At 55.0% G+C, this 19,208-nt stretch overlaps 4 protein-coding genes across 4 annotated transcripts; 2 read left to right on the top strand and 2 right to left on the bottom strand.

The window, feature by feature from the left end:
• Positions 1 to 160: 160 nt before the first annotated feature.
• Positions 161 to 6,670, bottom strand: TRIREDRAFT_78176 (glycosyltransferase family 48). The gene is made up of 5 exons (XM_006965536.1): positions 6,441 to 6,670; positions 6,098 to 6,316; positions 1,328 to 6,026; positions 753 to 1,294; positions 161 to 678 (listed from the first exon to the last, which is right to left on the bottom strand). Exons 2-5 carry the CDS (start codon positions 6,298 to 6,300, stop codon positions 339 to 341), a joined length of 5,784 nt encoding a protein of 1,927 aa, XP_006965598.1. The 5' UTR covers positions 6,301 to 6,316; positions 6,441 to 6,670; the 3' UTR covers positions 161 to 338.
• A 2,235-nt stretch (positions 6,671 to 8,905) lies between these two features.
• TRIREDRAFT_62493 (uncharacterized protein) lies at positions 8,906 to 11,691 on the top strand (the record flags this gene model as incomplete). The annotated part of the gene is made up of 4 exons (XM_006965691.1): positions 8,906 to 8,986; positions 9,043 to 9,916; positions 10,033 to 10,592; positions 10,780 to 11,691. Coding segments are annotated over 4 exons (2,427 nt in total), but the record flags the coding sequence as incomplete, so codon positions are not given.
• Positions 11,692 to 12,060: 369 nt separating this feature from the next.
• On the bottom strand, positions 12,061 to 13,109 carry TRIREDRAFT_4027 (glycosyltransferase family 25; the record flags this gene model as incomplete). The annotated part of the gene is made up of 2 exons (XM_006965488.1): positions 12,061 to 12,784; positions 12,853 to 13,109. 2 exons carry the CDS (start codon positions 13,107 to 13,109, stop codon positions 12,061 to 12,063), a joined length of 981 nt encoding a protein of 326 aa, XP_006965550.1.
• A 2,107-nt stretch (positions 13,110 to 15,216) lies between these two features.
• blr1 (blue light regulator 1) lies at positions 15,217 to 19,004 on the top strand. The gene is made up of 2 exons (XM_006965690.1): positions 15,217 to 18,557; positions 18,629 to 19,004. Exons 1-2 carry the CDS (start codon positions 15,762 to 15,764, stop codon positions 18,953 to 18,955), a joined length of 3,123 nt encoding a protein of 1,040 aa, XP_006965752.1. The 5' UTR covers positions 15,217 to 15,761; the 3' UTR covers positions 18,956 to 19,004.
• Positions 19,005 to 19,208: the final 204 nt, after the last annotated feature.

Genomic DNA, 19,208 nt, shown 5'->3' with positions numbered 1-19,208 from the left:
CACACAGAGAGACACGCATTCACAGTGTATATAGCACGTACAAGAGTAGAATAAAAGTAGTACTTCGATATAGGTAGATAACGCAAGATAGTAATCAAAAGCAAAAAGTCTATTTATTTTAGGCAAACATCGTCGTAAGAGAAAATATAGAAAAGGGAATACTAGGATGATTCATAAAAAAGCCGTTGCTCAACAAGCGTGAAGCAAGCATATACTTAGTAACCTCTCCCTTTAGAGGCCAAGCAACTATGGATGTAGCTATAGACATTCTAGAGCTTGATCTGTCGCTCCACAAGGGAGAGACGTTAAGGTTACAAACTTGAATTAAACCAACATGATTAAAATAGCCTGATCTTGCCGGTGAAATCAGCACCCGCACCAGTCGTCGTCGTCGTTTTCCTGCCAGCGCCGGTGTAGTCTGGGGCGCCGGTACCAGTCTGCTGAGTTCCGTTCGTGTTGTCATTGTTCTGGTGGTTTGGCTGCATCAGTCGGAAACCCGCAATATCCGTGAGCTTGTCGGTCAACGAGGCAGGGACGGATTTGGCCGCAAAGATCGGCCCGACAATGAGAGCAATGAAGACGATGGCGAGAACGAAGTAAAGAATGGCAAAGCGAATGACGCGGCGTCGCCTGAGCTTCGACTGCTTCAGGGAGTAAATCGGAGGACGAATTTGTCGGCTGCAAAGATACTTGTCAGTACACGTAACTATGTGAGGCAACGCAGCGCAAGGAGGCGTAAAGAAGAAACTTACCTGGGCAGAAGCCAGAACAGCATCATCGAGTGCAGTACATCAACGCGAGGGATCAGGATGACGGGAATCATGAAGAACAGCAGCCAGTGTCCAAGAATGAAATCAGCCGCAAACATGCTGAGTTCGGTAATCTTGGCAAGCCATTCACGAGCGGGCTGAGTGACGGTGTGCCAGCCCATGGAGTACCATTTTCCAGTCCAGAAGGCAATGTTGGATCCATCACCCTTGAATTCTCGCGTCAAGAACAGCGAAACAATCAGCTTGAACAGGAATCGCTGCATCGCCACAACAGCAATCATACCGGCCATCGTGCGGGAGAAGTTGAAGCCCTCGAGCAAGAAGAGCACTTCGAAGAAGACCAGCATGAAGATGACGGCGAGGGCGTGAGCAATAGCGGCCAGAACACTGCCGAACTTCTTGCAGCACATGCTCAGGAGAGGACCCATAAAGCATGCCATGGCAAACATGACCATCAAGACACCAGCGTTGATGGCAACGGGACCGAAAGCCACGATCAAGATTCGAACGAGAGAGTCGGTAGGCTGGATCTTGGGGGCGGATTTGCCCTTGGAGACCTTCTGGTTGTCTGCGAGGACACCCGTCTGCGCGTTCATGAACAAGTACGGGATAAGCGTGACGACGGCGAGCAGGAGCGGCGTGAAGATTTCCGTGAAGAAAATGTTGGTGATGGCTGCTCTGGGGACATCGCCCGACAGCTTGGCCGAGGCATCGCCCAGGTTCTTGCGCTTGTAACCAGTGACTCGGATACGGGACAGTCGGCAAAACGCGATCCACGAAGAAGCGTGCGAGCGAGAGTTACCACGCGACAGCCAACGGAGGTAGTCACGGTAGTCAATGAAGAAGTCGGTCCATGCGAATTGATGCGGGTTGTACAGGAAGGGCGAGATTGTCAATCCGAGCAGGGTGATCCAGAAGTAGACGAGCGCGGGCTGCCAGGCGGTGACGGTCGCAAACAGAAGCATCATCAACAACCGAGCGCCGAAATAGATTGACGGGGCGGCGAATCGGGAATACAAGACGCCAAAGGGAATGCGAGCGGTGGCAAAACCACGACCTGTTCCGATATATCTGGCACCGCCAAACGAAATGTTCTGCTGTACAGAGTTCGCGTAAATCTGACAGACGAAGATTTCAAAGAACGGTGAAAGCGAGAGGAACTGCTTCAGGAAACGACTCAGGGCCCTCCAGATACCACGCTCAGTCAACTCCTGCACTATCAGAGGAACGAACGACAGGAAGAAGACGAAGAAGATGGAGAAGACACAGCGCTGGACCCAATCCATCAATGCGTCCGTGTTGGCGCATCCGGTGGGGAACAGGGGATCGGTGATGGGGACGTCTCGGTTGTAGTCGCATCGGATGGTCTCGTGTCGCAGAGCTGCAATGTTCATGAGCGTGATCATGAACATCTGAATGGACAACATGATGAACATGTTGTTGACGTGGAAGCCGGCGTGGGCATAGTAGAACGACAGGAAGCGGTCCAAAGGCAGCTGGGTTCCCAGGTAATGGTACTCTCGAGAGAGCAGCTGCTCACCCATACCAGTGCCGATCTTGGTGGTGAAGTTGAGAACGGAACCAAAACCCAAATCACGACCCTTACCACACTGGTAGTACTCGCAGTGCTTGATTCGGCCGCCTCGCAACATGGCATTCATACCGGCGAAAATATCTTCGTTCAGATGCAGACCCTTCTGAGCCTTGGAAACGCCTCCGCGAGTTGTCATGAAAATGCCGTTGAGGAAATCCGGGTGACCGTAGTGAAGCTTTCCTCCGATTTGAGCCATGGTACGCGCGAAAAGAGTACCGAATGTCTGTTCCTTTCCGGCGGCGATATCACCAAGAATACCAATGTTCTCGGAGAAAATGTACTCACGGGCACCGAGAATGGCCACAGGAGCAGGCGAGTTGGTCTTAACACCCGGGGTATAAGGAGACACGTTTTCCGTCTTCATTTCCTCGAACTCGGCAAGCACGCTTCGAATCTTGAGACATTCCTCCAAGTAGTTGTCCTGGTTGGCATCGATGAGCTGGATGTATTCGCCACGGTAGAAGATGATCGCATGGTTCTGGTTGTCGGATTTTCCGTCACCAAGAATTGGGTTACCAGAGAGCTGGACACGGAACTTGGGGCGTCGCATGCCGTTCTCCATGATCTCGGAGTGGCCGTCAATGAGAGCAGAGTACAGTCGAGGCTCTTCGCCTTCAGCAACGGGCGGTTCTTCATCCAGGTAGGCGATCTGCAGGTCGGGGTATGCACGCAGCAGGAACTCGGCGTTCTCCATTTCCTCCTTCTTGAACTTGGAATATCGCTGCATGGCTACGCAAATGCGGAACTTGCGGCGGGCCATGCGCTCCAATTCGCGCTCCAGCTTATCCGTGTTGCCACCGAACATTTGCACGACTTCAGGGTTTTCGACTCTATACAACAGCTTGATAGCACGGCTATAGTTCATGAAGCCGGAGATTGTTCGGTACAGCGTTTGGAAGCGCAGCGACGCCCAAATGCGTGTACGGAGGGTATACTCAGGGGCAGAAGACTTGAAACCGATGCAGTAGAACGGGAGATCGTCGATCTTGCTCTTGGCCGTGTCCTTCTCGTTCTTTTCTTCGTCGCCGCTGAGTTGCGATGTCTCGTCAGCGAGAATCTTGGTGTCCTTGACGAAGCAGTCCCATTCGTGCGGGTGAAGCTGCTTAAGGTACTCCAAGAGGGTGACTCGGGAATAGGGCTCATCCTCACGAATGATTTCTCGCAGAGAAAGAAGGATCTTTTCACCGTAGTGGGGAATCATGACCGTGAAGGTTGGCATGTTGTCCACCGGCAAGGGTTCCGGGATAGGGGTAGAGAGCGACTGGGCAAAGAAGGAAATTCGGCGTTCCGCCTCACTGTTGCTGGGGAAGAATTCGGTCTTGAAGGAGTGATCTTCCTGAGACACAAAGAACGTCGGGGCTCGCAGTGTTCGCTTTCCTTCTTGCTCTGACGGGACCTGGTGGTACAGCAGCTTCTGCACGTGATCAATGGCGAGAAGATGCTCTCGGTACATGGAGATGACGATGGCATTCCAAACTTGGGAAATGAGGACCTTGGGCTTATACTTTATTTCCATGTCCGTTGTCGCCAAGACTTTGGAGTAGATGCGCTTCGGCAGACGAGAGAAGATGTTTCGCCACGGGGTCCAGATCGACGAACCGATGTAGAACGATCGCGCAATGGAGAAGATTGCGTTGATCAAGACATAGAAGAGGTATGTATCCAGGAAGAAGAAAATCATGTCCGTGAAGATCATGAGTCCCAGGACGATCTTGGGCTGATTTTTGCACAGGATGTCACCACCCAGGAGGTGGTCACCTTGGCATTGCAAGTGCATAATCGAGAGGTATCTCATCGGATCACGGAATGAGAGCGCCAGGAATACATATGACTCTCCGAACTTGACGCCGAAGACTGTCAGCCACAAGAAGTATGAGACAGCCATGTCATTGAACGGCAACGACGGCCATGCAGCCGTAAACGTCTGGCTGGCCACGTATCGTCGAGAGTTGGACACCATGTAGCTTCCGAACAAGCCACCCAGAGGCATGACGGCGAAGAACAGGAAGGTGATGATGGCAATGATGAAGTGCACGATTCCGATAGCATGGTCGATTGCGGAGTTGGGGTTCTTGTCCGCAAACATGAAGACCTTGACACCGGGCGCAACATTGAGAACGAGCATGAGGAGGAGGAAGAGAAGTCTCTTGGTCAGATGCTGCGCGCCGGCCCATCTTCTCGGAACGTAGGCCCATTCCGCCAGGGTGGCAAGGACTTGGATCAGCGACGCGATAGCACCTCCAAAGCCAACGATGGAGAACTGCTTGGCTGCAGAAGGCGACTGGTTGACCTGCTGCTCGTAGTTCTTCACCAGCAGCGTGGGGGCGTTGTGAGCAGTGTAGAACCAGAACATGGTGAGATGGATGATCCAGATACGGTTGAAGTTGGTCAGGAGATGGAACCAGGAGCGAGTTTCTCTGTAAGTCTTGAAGAAACACTTCTTCCAGTTGACATCCTTCAACTTCAGGTAACGCTCGGCCGGAGGGACATCAATGAGCTTGCTCTTATCATGCAGGACGATGCGCTCGATACCTTCCGGGTACCAGAAGAGCTGATTGCAGTCGTCGTAACCAATGATGTGCTTGTGGTCGCGTTCACGTCTGACGTAAACGCCGTTGAGAATTTCGTAGCCCTGGTCTCGACAGTACTGGTACAGTGGCGTGATGATGTTGTTGAGGAAGGTGAACTCGTCCACTGGCTCTGTTTGAGCCTGGCACGCGGGAGAGCCGAGGTAGTCATGCGCACACTTGAAAATGAAGCAGAGCAGCTCTGGCATGAATCGGACCTGGTTCGCTTCTCCCCAGCAAAGCAGATAAAGAGCAATTTGACGAACTCGGTCGTGCTGGGACATGCGGTTCATCCGAGTCTTCCAGCGGTACTCGGCGGCCTCAAGACTGTCGTCGCCTTCGAGGTCCTGCAGCATCTCGGCTTCGTTCGCGGGGTCGTCCTGCTTCCCCTTCTTCTTGTTCTTCGCTTTGCGCTTCAACCCCTTGGCAGTGGCATTGGCGAAGCCGACCGAGTCATCCAGATCAAGATGCGCGGCAAAGTACCACTTGCGATAGTTGGCGTTGTCACCGCCGATGTAATCAGCGTGCAGAGACAGGAGTGCCTGGTTGGGCGTCATTCGCGAGGCCCTCGAGTCCAGCAGCGTCATGAAGTGATCATACATGTTGCGCATGCTGTCTCTTTGGAATCCGAACTTGGCAGTCAGATCGAGGAAAATGTCCTCAATCTCCTCCTTGGACAGAGGAATCTGAGCGTCCGAGGTCCAGGCTGGGTAGGGCTCGCGTGAGCGCTGTCCCGCGGGCAACACGTTGCCATAGTCCATGCCGTAGTTTGGCGTTGACGCGCCCGACGACCGATTGCCGCCGTAGGAGACCTGGGAAGAGGGAGGTCTGTATCCCCGACCGCCCGACTGAGGGTCGCCGTAGCTGTTGTATCGTTCGTCTCCGCGACCATAGTAGTCCATCTCGGCAGCGCGAGCCATGTCCGACCTCATGGTGAAGTCGCTGAATGTCTCAGAATCTTCCTCAGAGCCTTGACGAGGAGCCTGGTCGTAGTAGCCTCCATGATTCTGATATTCGTCGTGATACTGATCATCGCCATCATAATACCCGCCGTCGTGGTGGTACGGGTTGTTGGGGTCCGCGTTGTAATATCCTCTGTGCGTCACGGTCAGCTTTGTTCATCGGGAGAAGAAAAAGACGATATCACAGGCAGCTGGGAGTCGTACGATTCATCATAGTAACCATCTCCTCCGGGGTTGCCGCCATGAGCTGCGCCATGGGCATCGTAATTGTTGTCATAGTACTGATCGTCTTGATAGTAGGAATCGGTCTGGCCTTGCTGGCCGTTGCCGCGTTGGCCGCCTTGACCATAGCCATCATCGTACCCGTCGTGGTGGCCGCCGCCACCGCCGCCAGGATATCCCGACATGATGAGAAAAAGTTACCTGAGAAAGGGCAAAAGGAGGATGTCAGCGGCTGATGCAGCACACAACGACAAAAGAAAGAGACAGGTCCGCGGCCCTGGGCAGCATATCGAGGGGCCGTTGGTTTCCACACGAGAATGCTTACCTAGTGGTTGGAGTTCATGAATGGACTGAGAATGATGAAAAAAACAGAGTAGAATGAGCGATGGAATGCAAATGGGACAGCCGGCGGGAGCTCGCAGGAACAGAAGCCCAGCTGGTGTGACCGAGTGACGAGAGACGCTCTGCAGCAGTTGAGTGGTGCTCACTTGTGTTTCAAGCACAAGCGGCGATGCGAAGAGCGTGGAAAACACTGGCCAGAGGCGAAAGACAAGTCACAGCAAGAACCAAACAGTAACGAGAGACGTAAGGTAAGGGCAGGTATGGGAAAGACAAGAAAGATGGATGGCCCGTCAGAACGAAAGACTGCCAAGAACAAGCAGAGCCGGCGGAAAACAGGAAACTTCAGTAGGACGCAGGATCACGTGGAGGAGGCCTGAGCTGCGACTTTAAGGGGGCGCGCCTCCCCCTTTCCCGGCCAATAGGGCGGGGAGCGGGACGGAGGTGCTGTGTATCAGCTTGCAAAGGACGGGTGGGGAAGCCTGGAAAGGGGCAGATGGGAGCATGCAAGCACACAAGCACAGGCAGAGGCAAGGCAAGGCAAGGTAACGCAAGGCAATTGGCAAGGTACCTTACCCGAGCAAGCACACCAGCAAGCACAGGTCCAGGTCCAGGTACAGGTCTACTAGATAGGTAGGTAGGTAGTACCTAGGTCCAGGCACGGGGCACGGGCACGGAGTACCTGCGTACAAGGTGTGGGACGCGGCAGTCGTGCAGGTACCTGGCCAGCCACGGCAGCGCCGGACGCTTGCCACAGCGACGGCAGCCAGAAGATCCGCAAGCATTCGATCGATAGGATCCTGAACCGTCGTCAATGGTGCTCCGCAGCGCCGTCCATTGAGCGATTGGCCACCCAGAAATTATTAATAGTAATTCCCGGCGCGATACGACAGGAATTCCGGCGGTATTAAGGACTGCCCGCCAACCTGCCCTTCAAACTCGCGAGCATTCCCCTGGCACAGCCCCTCCGCGAGCCCGCCATCGTGCTGAGGAGGGATCGAGCCAGCGAGCTCAGGGGGGCAACTCGGAGTGGCCATCGGAAATACCTGAAATGCGCTGAAATGCAAGGAACGGATTGGGTGGGTTTCCCACCGGCCGTGCGCGCCACCGTTGCACGCACCGTAAGCCACGCAGCAGCCAATGGGTGCGGGAGGCATCGTATCGCGACGGAAGCGGAGCGAGCATGTAAGACGCGTCCAGGCGTCATGCACTTGTCAACAACAAAGCCGTACGGAGTGGTACGTAGTACATGAGCACTCATAGTCCTGCTACGATACTACGTACTACTACTACAACATACTACTACTAGCACGATGGAGCAGCAGATGGAGCAGTCCTGTTGCAGCGGCACATCGGCCACGATGGCCTGGCACTAACGTATCAGCCTGGGAGCTGGTGGAGCGGGTGGTGGGAGGATGTGGACAGACGGAGCAATCTGTCAATGAGCACTTTATCCGTGACGAGCAGCAGCCGAGATGCATTGAAACGGCTAAGGGAGGTGTGGCTTTGTACTATCAGCAGATAAGGACGGCAAATACGAGTCCTCGTCCTTGAGAATACGATGCGAGTAATACAAGAACTTGCACGACGCCGCATGCACGAAGCAGCATCGATTACCACTGATTCACGAGGTGCCAAGGGCGCATTCGATCATGATTCTGTCATCAGGCATTAGGCATCTCATTAGCATCTCCGTCTCTTCGTCGTCCTCGCCAATGGCAGGCTGTCTGGCCGTCTGGCTGTACGAGGCTCTAGTACGCATGTAGTCGGAGGTGCTGCCTCAATGCGGTAGGAGGTTTCCGTGTGTGCGCCACGCACCATCAGGCGTGCCAACTTTGAAAACTGGATTGCAGATCGACCGGAGGTGCCTGGCCTAAGCTGGTGCTAGAGGGAGGGACGGGCGTAGCAGCGGGGCGGCCCATGACTCAGCAGTTGACTCTCTCGGAAAAGCTCAGGTTCCGACAGCCGTTCGATCTCGCGTCGGCTCTAGTCCCTTTGCGGTATGGTCGCATTTTCCAACTGACTAAGGAATTTGATGCCGTCGCGAGGCTCTCGCATGGTAGTGGTAAATTCGCGGCTTCACGACGATAGCCAGAGGGCGTCCATGGAGCCTGCTGTTGCCTCTCAACCATCGCATGCCTCTTGCCCAAGGACAATCACTGCTTGCTGAGGCGTGTAAATTGCTATAGTGCGCAATGTCCCAAGAGCGCCCCAAGGATGCGCCCGACGGCGACGTCGAGATGAAGGAGAACGTCGATGAAAATAATGTAGACGCGGGAGACGATGCGGGCCAGGATGAGCCTCACGACCTCTACCAGATAATCTCCGACCTTTCAAAGTACCTATGCAGCGTGGAAGAAAAGTGAGTCCTGCTTCTTGCAGCCATGGCCCGCGGCGCGTCCCCCCCTTGAAATCTGACAGGCCTTTAGTGGCGAGGAGCTTGCGGCCGGGTTCCAGCGCATTCCGAATCGACGCCTCTTGCCTGACTACTTCGACATCATTTCGGAGCCTGTGGCTTTCAGCACCATCCGAGTATGTCTTGGGAGATTGTCCACTGTCCAGCGGCGGCCATATTGACGCAGTAGCAGGGCAAAATCCAAAAGAAGCAGTACACTGCCTTCGCCGAATTCGTCAAAGACGTCGCCCAGATATGTCACAACGCGCAAGTTTACAATCGTCCTTCGGCGCCAATCTTCGGCGCTGCTGAGCGGCTTCGAGAGATCTTCCAGGAGGAGCTCAAGAAACTTGTCGATAGCGGCGACATCACGGCCGAAGATGCGCGTCTGCCGGACCTGGGAGAGCTGCCACCCGTCGAAGAATCGCCCTCGCAGCAGTCTGAAGATGAAGACGAACAAGATGAGAGGATGAAGGGGACTGGCAATGATGACGACGACGACGAGGAGGATGAGGATGAGGATAGCGACGAGGATTCCGACGATGAAGACTACAAAGGGCGAAATGGACGACGCCGCACATCGGATCGAGCGAGCCGCGCAAATGGTAAAGATGCAAAATTCCAACAGAAAAGAGGCCGGCCGCCGATGGTCCTTACCCCAACGGAAGCCAGGATTTTCTCCGTCCTCAAAGAGCTTAGGAAGATCAAGGATGCAGACGGGAATCCGCTTGCTGCGCCGTTCGATAGGCTTCCGGACAAGGCCATCGTTCCGGACTACTACCAGATAATCTCGAACCCCATTGCGCTGGACAACATCAAGAAGAAGGCGAAGCGGAAGAAGTATCAAAGCGTCGACCAGGCGCTATCGGACCTCGAGCTCATGTTCGAGAATGCCAAGCTGTACAACGAGGATGGCAGCCCGGTGTATGAGGCCGCTGTGAAGCTGCAGCAGCAAGCTCGGGTACTGGCAGAACAAGAAAAGCTGAAGCCAGACGACGATTTCCGAGATGAGGATGGGAAACTGCCTTTGTCAAGCATTGAGTACAACGGAGAAACTTGGAGAGTTGGTCAGTTTTCGGACCCCCTTTGCCCCCTGCCTTTGCGGTCTTCGTTCTTTCTTCGTTCTTTCTCCTTTCCCTCTCCCGACGGACACTTTTCGGGCTGACTCTGGTGGTAACTGCAGGCGACTGGGTGCATATTCGCAATCCCAACGACCTAGCGAAGCCTATTGTCGCGCAGATCTTCCGCACATGGCAGGATCGCGAGGGCCAGAAGTGGATCAACGCGTGCTGGTACTACAGGCCAGAGCAGACAGTTCATCGATTCGAAAAGCACTTTTACGAACGCGAGGTTGTCAAGACGGGCCAGTACCGTGATCATCCGATTGCGGACGTCATTGACCGCTGCTACGTGATGTTTGTCACTCGATTCAACAGGGGACGGCCGCGCGGACTAGCGCCAGACAAGGAAATCTACGTCTGTGAATCTCGGTACAACGAGGAGAAGTTCTACTTCAACAAGATCAAGACTTGGGCCAGCTGCCTACCAGATGAGGTGCGAGACAAAGACTACGAGATGGATTTGTTCGACGTTCCTCGTCCGATGAAGAAGATACCCAGCCCAATCAAGCATCTCCTGCGCGACGATGCCAAGGAGACGGACGAGCTCCCGCGACCAACGTGGGGAAGCCCGAACGCGCCCCCCATCATCGGCGCCGTCCATCGTCGGCCACCGGGGCCCAATGTGAGTAGAATTCGTCCTGTTCGAGTTGTTTCCCTGTTTTATTAGTCCTTGCTTGTTTTGTTTTCTTTTCTTACCTGCTTTCCCTCCTTACGGGCCATATGAGATGGACTTCGGGCCTACTTGATAACTGCACTTGATATGTCGAGTATCTCCAGCTAGCTGACCAGAGATGAATTACGCCAAATAGGAATCGCCTCCTCCAGAGTCAATGATGCCTACGATGCCTGCCCACCCTAAGATACCCGCGGAGCCGATGCAGCGCCTTCCCATGAATCCCGGGGTGAAAGACGCCACGAGTGAGGCAGCTAGAAACGGAGCCATGCCCTATGCCATGGTTGGTGCAGTGCCACCTCCGGGCCAGTATTACGGACACCACCACACACCACATTTCCAGCCGGTCCCTCCAAGCGCCGGGCCATCCATACCACAGACGCCGGTGCCGATACCTCACCCGCCACAGCAAACCCCGCCACCGCACATGTCGATGCGGCCATTGCAATACCAACAATATCAGCCTCCTCAGCCCGCATACATGCAGAACTACAACCCAGGCTATGCCCCATCACCAGTGCTGCCCATGCACCACCAGCCGGCACCGATGCCACGACCGACAGGATACATGCAGGGCCACAATGCCGCAATTCCTAGGCCCCCAGGCGTGGGGACGCCCGGCATGCCTCAGGCACATGGCAACATGTATAACCCACCGCGACCCCCCGAGGTCTACACGTTGCCAGATAACATCAACGAGACCCTGCCCCCAGCAGTCCGGCAGGCGTTCCAGCACGATGAGGCTGGACGAGTGCTGTTCTTTGCCGCTGCTCCTCTCGACCGTTCCACCAAAGGCCTCTCGCCGCTGAGCTCAGGGCTCGGCCACAGCGCCAAATATCTTGCTGGACGGGGTAAATGGCTGGCCGAACGCGAGAGGAAGCGGAAAGAGAGGGATGAGCAGTTGACTGCCTTGCGACAGAAACTGCGGCGTACTGAGCAGCAGCCCGACGAGTCTCCGGTCGTCTCACAGGCCGCTCGTGCTCTGGAGTTGTTCTTCCAAAATCTGAGCCAAGACACTGAACGTCTAAAGAACGACGTCGGGCTGTAGCTCTCTTTTCTGCACTCACTCGGCTTGCCCGGGAAGTGTGTGCAAGCATCCTCATGCTTTCAGTCTGCTGTATCTTACGCACAAAGGGCGATTATTGGGGTGGGCGGTGTTTTGGAGTAACCCGGATTTACGGTATGGAATGGTATGCTGCCGTACAGTACCTGGAGGGATCATGAACCTGTATTTCGAACTGCCAATGACTGGACGAGCGCCGGAATCGGGGGCCACGGGTAATGCTTAACGGGACGAGGGGGTCTCTCTGGCTCGACAGTCAAGGCTCAAATAGATGCACTCGACGCATTGATCTACCGCAGGCTTGTAGGTGCCGCAGGCTGCTTATGTACTTGGCACGTAATAACATTGAAATTGCTAAAACTGCGATTCCAGCTCTTTGCCGGTCAGTATGTTGCGCAGATTCAGCCTCATGCTCCATCGAATGGATTCAGTCACGCCCTGGTCACGGACACTGCCGTCGCCACCAACATTCTGGATGTCGCTGCCGGCAGATACCGGTCCCTTTGCTTTGTGATGGAACATGATTGTGGGGTTGACGCTGAGGCACTTTACGTCGAGACCGCTGCTCTGGTTCCGTCCCAGCCCATACACGGCGTCTCTGCAGAGCTGTGCTAAGGAGTTATCAAAGGCCATGTGCAGGCCATCCACGCTGAGTCCGTAGAGGATCTTTCTCGCTCCGCTTTGGGAAACGGCATACGCAAAGGTGCAGATGGGCGCCGCAGACGTGTGGACGATCCTCGTACGCGGCGGATACTGTGACCAGTCCACGAGCTTGGATACTTGGCTGTAAGGCGGCACCGTCTCATCGTCGTGGATGATGTATTTGGCCGACATTTCTGCCCTGTCGTCCAACGGCAGCCCGGCATTTTCTTGAAGCGTCTCTGGAAAGGGCTCGCCGCAGTGGCCCAGCCACAGGACGTCCCAGCCATCGCCGTAGGGGGAGTGAGGCAGCGTCGAAGCCTCGCGCAGTATATGACGGGCGCCGTGTGCGATATCATGAAGTTGGGATTTGAGGTGGATGTCCCAATCCATGTCATCCTCGATGATGAGCGCTGAGCCAATCTCCTGCTCGACGACTCTATATTCTCTTAAGTAGGGCCCTCGGTAAACCAAATATGAGAGCGTGACCCTTTTCACACTACTTACTGCCGGATAGCATTCATGTGGCCCCTCCAGCTCCCGAGGAAGTTGTCTCGAATCGCCGCTGGATCGATGCCGTACGGCACAGCCTTGTTGGGGATACTAGAGGGCTTTACACCATCCACCCATTCGATATCGAAGCCGGTCAACGACGCCATCAGTTCCAAGGCATCCCTTTTGTCTGACCGCTCCGGGAGGCCAATGGCAATGACTTTTTCAAATCCCAGCGTCTTATTGGCCACTCTTCCGAAGTCCAGCTCCATGGCATTGGTCGATCCCAGGCGTCCATATTCGGTGCCGCCGCCCCTCTCGACCGGGACGGTTTTGACGCTGATCCTGTTGGAGGCGAAGAAGAATTCGTCAATGGCAACGAAGGTGACGATGTATGTGACGATGACCACAGGCACCACGGCCAGTAAGCGAAGGCGAAGGCGGATGCCGGATAACCATGCTGGAGCTTTCATCGTGCGTTTCTGCTCAGGGGGTTTCTGTCTATGTCTCTTGTGTGAGACTGTATGGTACTCCGTAGGTATGGATAGTATAAGGGGGCAGGAATTCCAAGGAGCAGCATCGCTCGCTGACTCTGCAGATCTGTTTGAGACGGTGTCCCAGGCAGAAGGCGGATGGCCAGTTGAACGCTGCCTGTGTGTCACAGCTTGTTGAAAGGGGGGAGGGGCCGGGGAAATGGTCATGAGTCTCCCGTATATGCGTGTCGCACAGCTCCCGTTTGCGTATTGGCCCTGGTTGATTCTCGTCGGAAAGCCGCGACATTCTCAAGGGATGACCCATGTGGACTTGGCGAGAAGGTCGCCCTTTGCGGCCATGTTTTGATAAGGAGCTGTGTCTTCTACCACGCTTTCTACGCGCTGTTTGTATGAGGTCTACTTCAGCTTAGGTGCAGCCTTGCATGATATGTGACAAATGTGAGATTCCGAATGCGCGTTGATGGAGCTATTCGTGAATCTGTTTCTCCTGGCCGAATGCATCCACAGACGCCACCGTCGAGAACTGCCGCCGGCCTACGTACATACATTGATGGACATTGACGGACAGTCTTCTTTTACTGCGAAGTCGGTCGAATTTGATAGCCGAGGATGCATCCTCTCCACTAACACCACAGTGCTGGGTCATTGTTGGGTTGCACAGCATTTCATGGACCAAGGCTGCAGCACTATCGCGAAATACCCTGGAACCAGTGGGACTAACAGCTCTGTCGTCAAGATTCGAGAGTCATAAGCGACCTTTTGCGCTGAGATATACGGGGATGAGCGATACAGTAGTCTGTTAGTTTAGATATCGGAACTCACACAGCCGAAGAGTCTCCATCATTTGTTGCCACCAATTGTCCTCGTGAGGTGTCGACTTTTTGTATGGATGCAGCTGTGGAACGAGAGCCCTTTTTTTTTTTTTTTTCTTTCTTTATTTTTCTTCTTTCTTCCTATCGGCGACTAATACTGCCTGGTTACGTCTGCTGTGGGCGCGTTACATAATCTGGACGCACATTCAACACCGACATTCTTTGCCTTGTCACGTCAACGGAGATGTGACCAGGTGGTCTTTGGAGTGTCCGACGCATGCTGCAAGAGATCGATGTTATGCGCCGTGAGCGACAGCGTTTGCATGTATGTAAGATATTATCTCGACTGCTTATATACATACCTTTGAGGTAGGTAAGGAAAGGATGGTCGGAGCCATGAGGTGCTTGCGGCTGTATGTATAGCGGTGATAGAGAGCATGTACCTGTACATCGACGTTACCCGTAAATGTAAATGGGACGCGGGGCTCCACCGATGGACTGGGACGCGGTTGCATGCAGATACACATCGAGAGCCAGATTGGTGGGAGGGAGGACGGATGTAATGCTCCGTTGCCAGGGACTAGGAAGGTAGGCAATGCCTTGACAGGGCAGGGAAGGAGCCACCACAGCGAGCGGGAAAGAGGCGTGCCGCAGCTGAGCAGCAAGTACCTACATGTGCTACTAAGGTAAGGTAGGCACACATGGGCATACAAACAAACAATAATACCCTAGTACCTACCTTGGTAGCGGTACTAGTACGCACATGCTGCTAAGACCCGGGTAATACCTTAGCGTCTTAGGCGACGGCTTCCAAAGCAAACACAGGTCGGCACATGTCTGACCTACAGGCAAGGTACAGTCCTGCTAGCACGACCTGCAGGTGGTAGGTACGGAGTATACTAGTCGTAGTTGTAGTTGTACATCACTAGTAGGTAAGGCAGGCAGGTAGGTAGGCACTGCCTTACCTAAGGGATAGTCCTGTAGGTAGGATCTGACCTGCCTGTAGGACTGCGGTCCCCCAGACGTCTCCCATGCAACGCCGCATCGCCGGATCGACTTGACGAGCTACATATGACAGATGCTGGTGTCGGGACGCTGCCAAATCCTCAGCTTGCCAGCAGCTGACGTGCCCTGTCCCTCGCGCCTTTCCCCTAGCGCGCTCGTCGAGGGGTCGCTTGATCCTCCGCCTAGCCGGCAGCGCAGCGGTCGCATCTTTGCTGGCTAGAGAAAAAGGTGGTGGGTGCTGTGCAGAGATATCCGATATTCGACCTTCTCACACAACAAGGCCGCAGCCGCAACCACAGCCGCAACCACAGCCGCAAACCCTCGCCCGCGTCGCCGTCTGTTACACCCCCAGCGGCCCAGACACACAGCGTCGCAAGCCTCGTCCGAGCGACTTCGACTGCCGAACCAGAAGCTCGATCCCGTGTTCCACCCCGCATGCCCATGGTCGGATCAGCTCATATCACGTCCCAACCCTCATTTGTGCCCACCGAAGCGACGATAGACGGACGACTGGAACCGCGATCCGACGCCACATCGACGACGCCTCGCCTCTCCCTCATTCTTTGCCGAGCGAGACTGTGAATCTTTGTGCACTTGGACAGATGCTGCCGCCATGGAAGGCTACTACCAGACGAACCAGTTGCCCCCCCAGCAGCTGGACGGCCAACTGCCACATCCGCCGGACGAACAGCCGCCGACTCACATCTCCCACAACGTTCTAGCCATGTCGATGCAGGATCACACGCTGCCCCCCGAGCTCCAGCAGCAGCTCCAGCAGTCACGACAGGCCATGTCCAACCCCATGATATCAGGCCAGGCCGTGATGCCGGACGGCCACATGGATGACGTGATGCGCGACGGCCACCATGACATTCAACGACGAAGGAGCATGCCTCAGGCCTACGGCAACACCTTGGGACCTGCGTCGCAGGGTAACCCGCCTCGACGCATGTCGACGATCGGGCCCAGAGACATGATGACCTTCGACGCGGGGCCTGCTGGCTTTGGCAATTATCAGTTCGATCCGGAAATGCCAACTTCCTTCTCGGCCATGGGCGCCAGCATGGGCATGCAGGATCCGATGGGCGGTTACGTGAGCGATGCCGGTAACTTCCCGGCCATGCCCCAGGATCTCATAGGCACCATGATGCAGTCCCAGTTTGCGAATATGGACATGGACGGACTTACTGCCGAGCCTTCGGCCATGGACCTATTTCCCGGCACAAGTGGCCAAGCATCAGATCTGGCTGCCACGTCCATCGCTGGCCAGATGGATGCAAGCCAGCTAGCATCCGGCGGTGACGGCTATGCCCTGACTGGCGCCGGTGCCGGCGCATCACTCGGTGGTCGCTCAAACGGGGGCCACAAGGGCATGGCATTGGGGCACGACGAAGACATGATGAATGCTCCACCTCCGCAGTTCCCGACGATGACTGCTGGCCCTTCTCACCTTGCCATGGAATCGGACATGGTGGCATTTGAGCCAAACATGCCTTCTCCCCTCCCTGGATCGGTGCCTGCCCTGTCGACCCAGCAAAGCACTGCATCGATGGAAATGGCTCAGCCGAGCTCTGCGTCCGCGACCCCGGTTCCGGTTGCGAATTCTAGTGACCAGCCCAAGGAAAAGACCATCTACTCGAAAAGCGGCTTTGACATGCTCAAGGCGCTGTGGCTGGTCGCGACTCGCAAGAACCCCAAGATCCACCTCGGCGCTGTCGACATGTCCTGTGCCTTTGTCGTTTGTGATGTCACGATGAATGACTGCCCCATCATATACGTGTCAGATAATTTCCAGAACCTCACTGGGTACAGCCGCCACGAGATCATGGGCCAAAACTGTCGCTTTCTTCAGGCACCCGATGGAAAGGTCGAGGCTGGGTCGAAACGAGAATTTGTCGATGACGGAGCCGTGTACAACCTCAAGAGGATGATCCAGGAGGGACGAGAGGTGCAGCAGAGCTTGATCAACTATCGCAAGGGCGGAAAGCCTTTTCTGAACCTACTGACAATGATACCTATCCCGTGGGATACCGATGAGATCAGATACTTCATCGGCTTCCAGATCGACCTCGTCGAATGTCCCGACGCCATTTCTGGCCAGGAAATGGGCGGCGTCAAAGTCAACTACAAGCACAGCGACATTGGTCAATACATATGGACTCCGCCAGTGTCCAATCAGTTGGAGGCTGACAACGGACAAACACTCGGCGTGGACGACGTCTCTACCCTCCTACAGCAGTTCAACCCCAATGGGCTTGTGTCGGACTGGCATAGGCAGTCCTGGGATAAGATGCTTCTCGAAAACACCGATGACGTGGTCCACGTCATATCGCTCAAGGGCCTCTTCTTATACCTTTCGCCCTCGTGTAAACGCGTTCTCGAATACGACGCCGCCGACCTGGTTGGAAACCCATTGTCTTCGGTTTGCCATCCCTCTGATATAGTTCCGGTGACACGGGAGCTGAAAGACGCAACAACGGGCAGCCAGGTCAACATTGTCTTCAGGATACGGCGGAAGCAGAGCGGGTATACTTGGTTTGAGAGCCATGGGTCATTGTTCGTCGATCAGGGCAGGGGTCGCAAGTGCATCATTCTAGTTGGCAGAAAGCGACCCGTCTTCGCCCTCGGGAGACACACCTTGGAAGCGAACGGCGGTATCGGTGATAGCGAGCTCTGGAGCAAACTCTCCACGTCGGGCATGTTCCTCTCGGTCTCGGCAAACATCAGATCCCTCTTGGACTTGCAGCCCGAATCACTGGTCGGCACAAGCATTCAAGAGCTCATGCGCAAGGAATCGCGGGCAGAGTTTGGACGTACGATTGAAAAGGCAAGAAAGGGCAAGATATCCACATGCAAGCATGAGATGCTCAATCGGCGAGGGCAAGGGCTCCAGGCTCAAACCATCCTGTACCCCGGGGACGCCTCAGAAGGCCAGAAGCCGTCCTTTGTCCTGGCTCAAACGAAGCTTTTGAAAGCCTCGTCCCGCCATGCTCCATCGACTCTCACTGCCGCAAACGCGTCATATGCCGCCAATTCATTACGGGCTGATGGCCAGCACCAGGGGGCGGGCCATGGTGGCCCGATCCTTCAGCCGGCAGGCGGAACGCTTGTCCCAGGCTCCCAGGATGCTGCTCTGGCGTCTGACGACAACATCTTTGACGAACTCAGGACCACCAAATGCTCAAGCTGGCAGTTTGAGCTTCGACAGATGGAGAAGATCAATCGCATCTTGGCAGAGGAGCTTGGGGGCTTGCTGTCGAACAAGAAGAAGCGGAAAAGAAGAAAGGGGGTAGGAAATGTGGCGCGCGATTGTGCCAACTGCCACACCCGAAACACCCCAGAATGGCGGAGAGGGCCAAGTGGACAGCGAGACCTGTGCAATAGCTGTGGCCTACGGTGGGCTAAACAGGTGAGAACCAGCAGCCTATCCCCCCCCTCCCTATTATCAAATACGATGTTGTTGCTGACGTCTGAAACTAGACTGGTCGAGTTTCCCCTCGCAATTCCACGCGAGGAAGCCACAGCGTCAACACTGACACCTACACGAAGAAGTCGACGTCCCCCATCCATTCCTCGCCGCTGCACAGGAGCGAAACGCCAAATCCAATACACAGCAACGGCGAGAACTTCCTGGACCCTAAGCAGCTAGCGAGCAAGATCGCTGTGGCCACGGGTGGCACGGGCTCGATGGCTGGGCCGCATGCTTCCTCCACCATGCCGCCTCCAAGTCAATCATCCCTAGCCCCCGGAGCTGTCAGCTCGGGAATGACATCGATACGAGAAGAGCGCGAAAGCAGCCAAACATGATCGGACTGGCTGAGATTGGGTGCTTTCATCATTTACCTTTGCTTTGGCTTGCTCATTTGATGCGAGAAGAGGCTGGCCTACCTCTCGAACCTTTTCTTCCCTTCTATTCTGGTTCCCCTTTCTCACTTGCTACATGTACAGTCATGCCCAACCACCGTACACGACCTTTACCCCATCTTTAGCTTGATCTGCCACAGCATATGTCTAGCGGAATTTTGCGACATCGTGCCCGGTCACTTGTATATGGTGATTG

Source organism: Trichoderma reesei (genome assembly GCF_000167675.1).
Source record: "Trichoderma reesei QM6a unplaced genomic scaffold TRIREscaffold_10, whole genome shotgun sequence".
Classification (NCBI taxonomy): Eukaryota; Fungi; Ascomycota; class Sordariomycetes; order Hypocreales; family Hypocreaceae; genus Trichoderma; species Trichoderma reesei.
The sequence above is the reverse complement of the archived record's forward strand: the minus strand, read 5'-3'. Positions and strand labels throughout refer to the sequence as shown.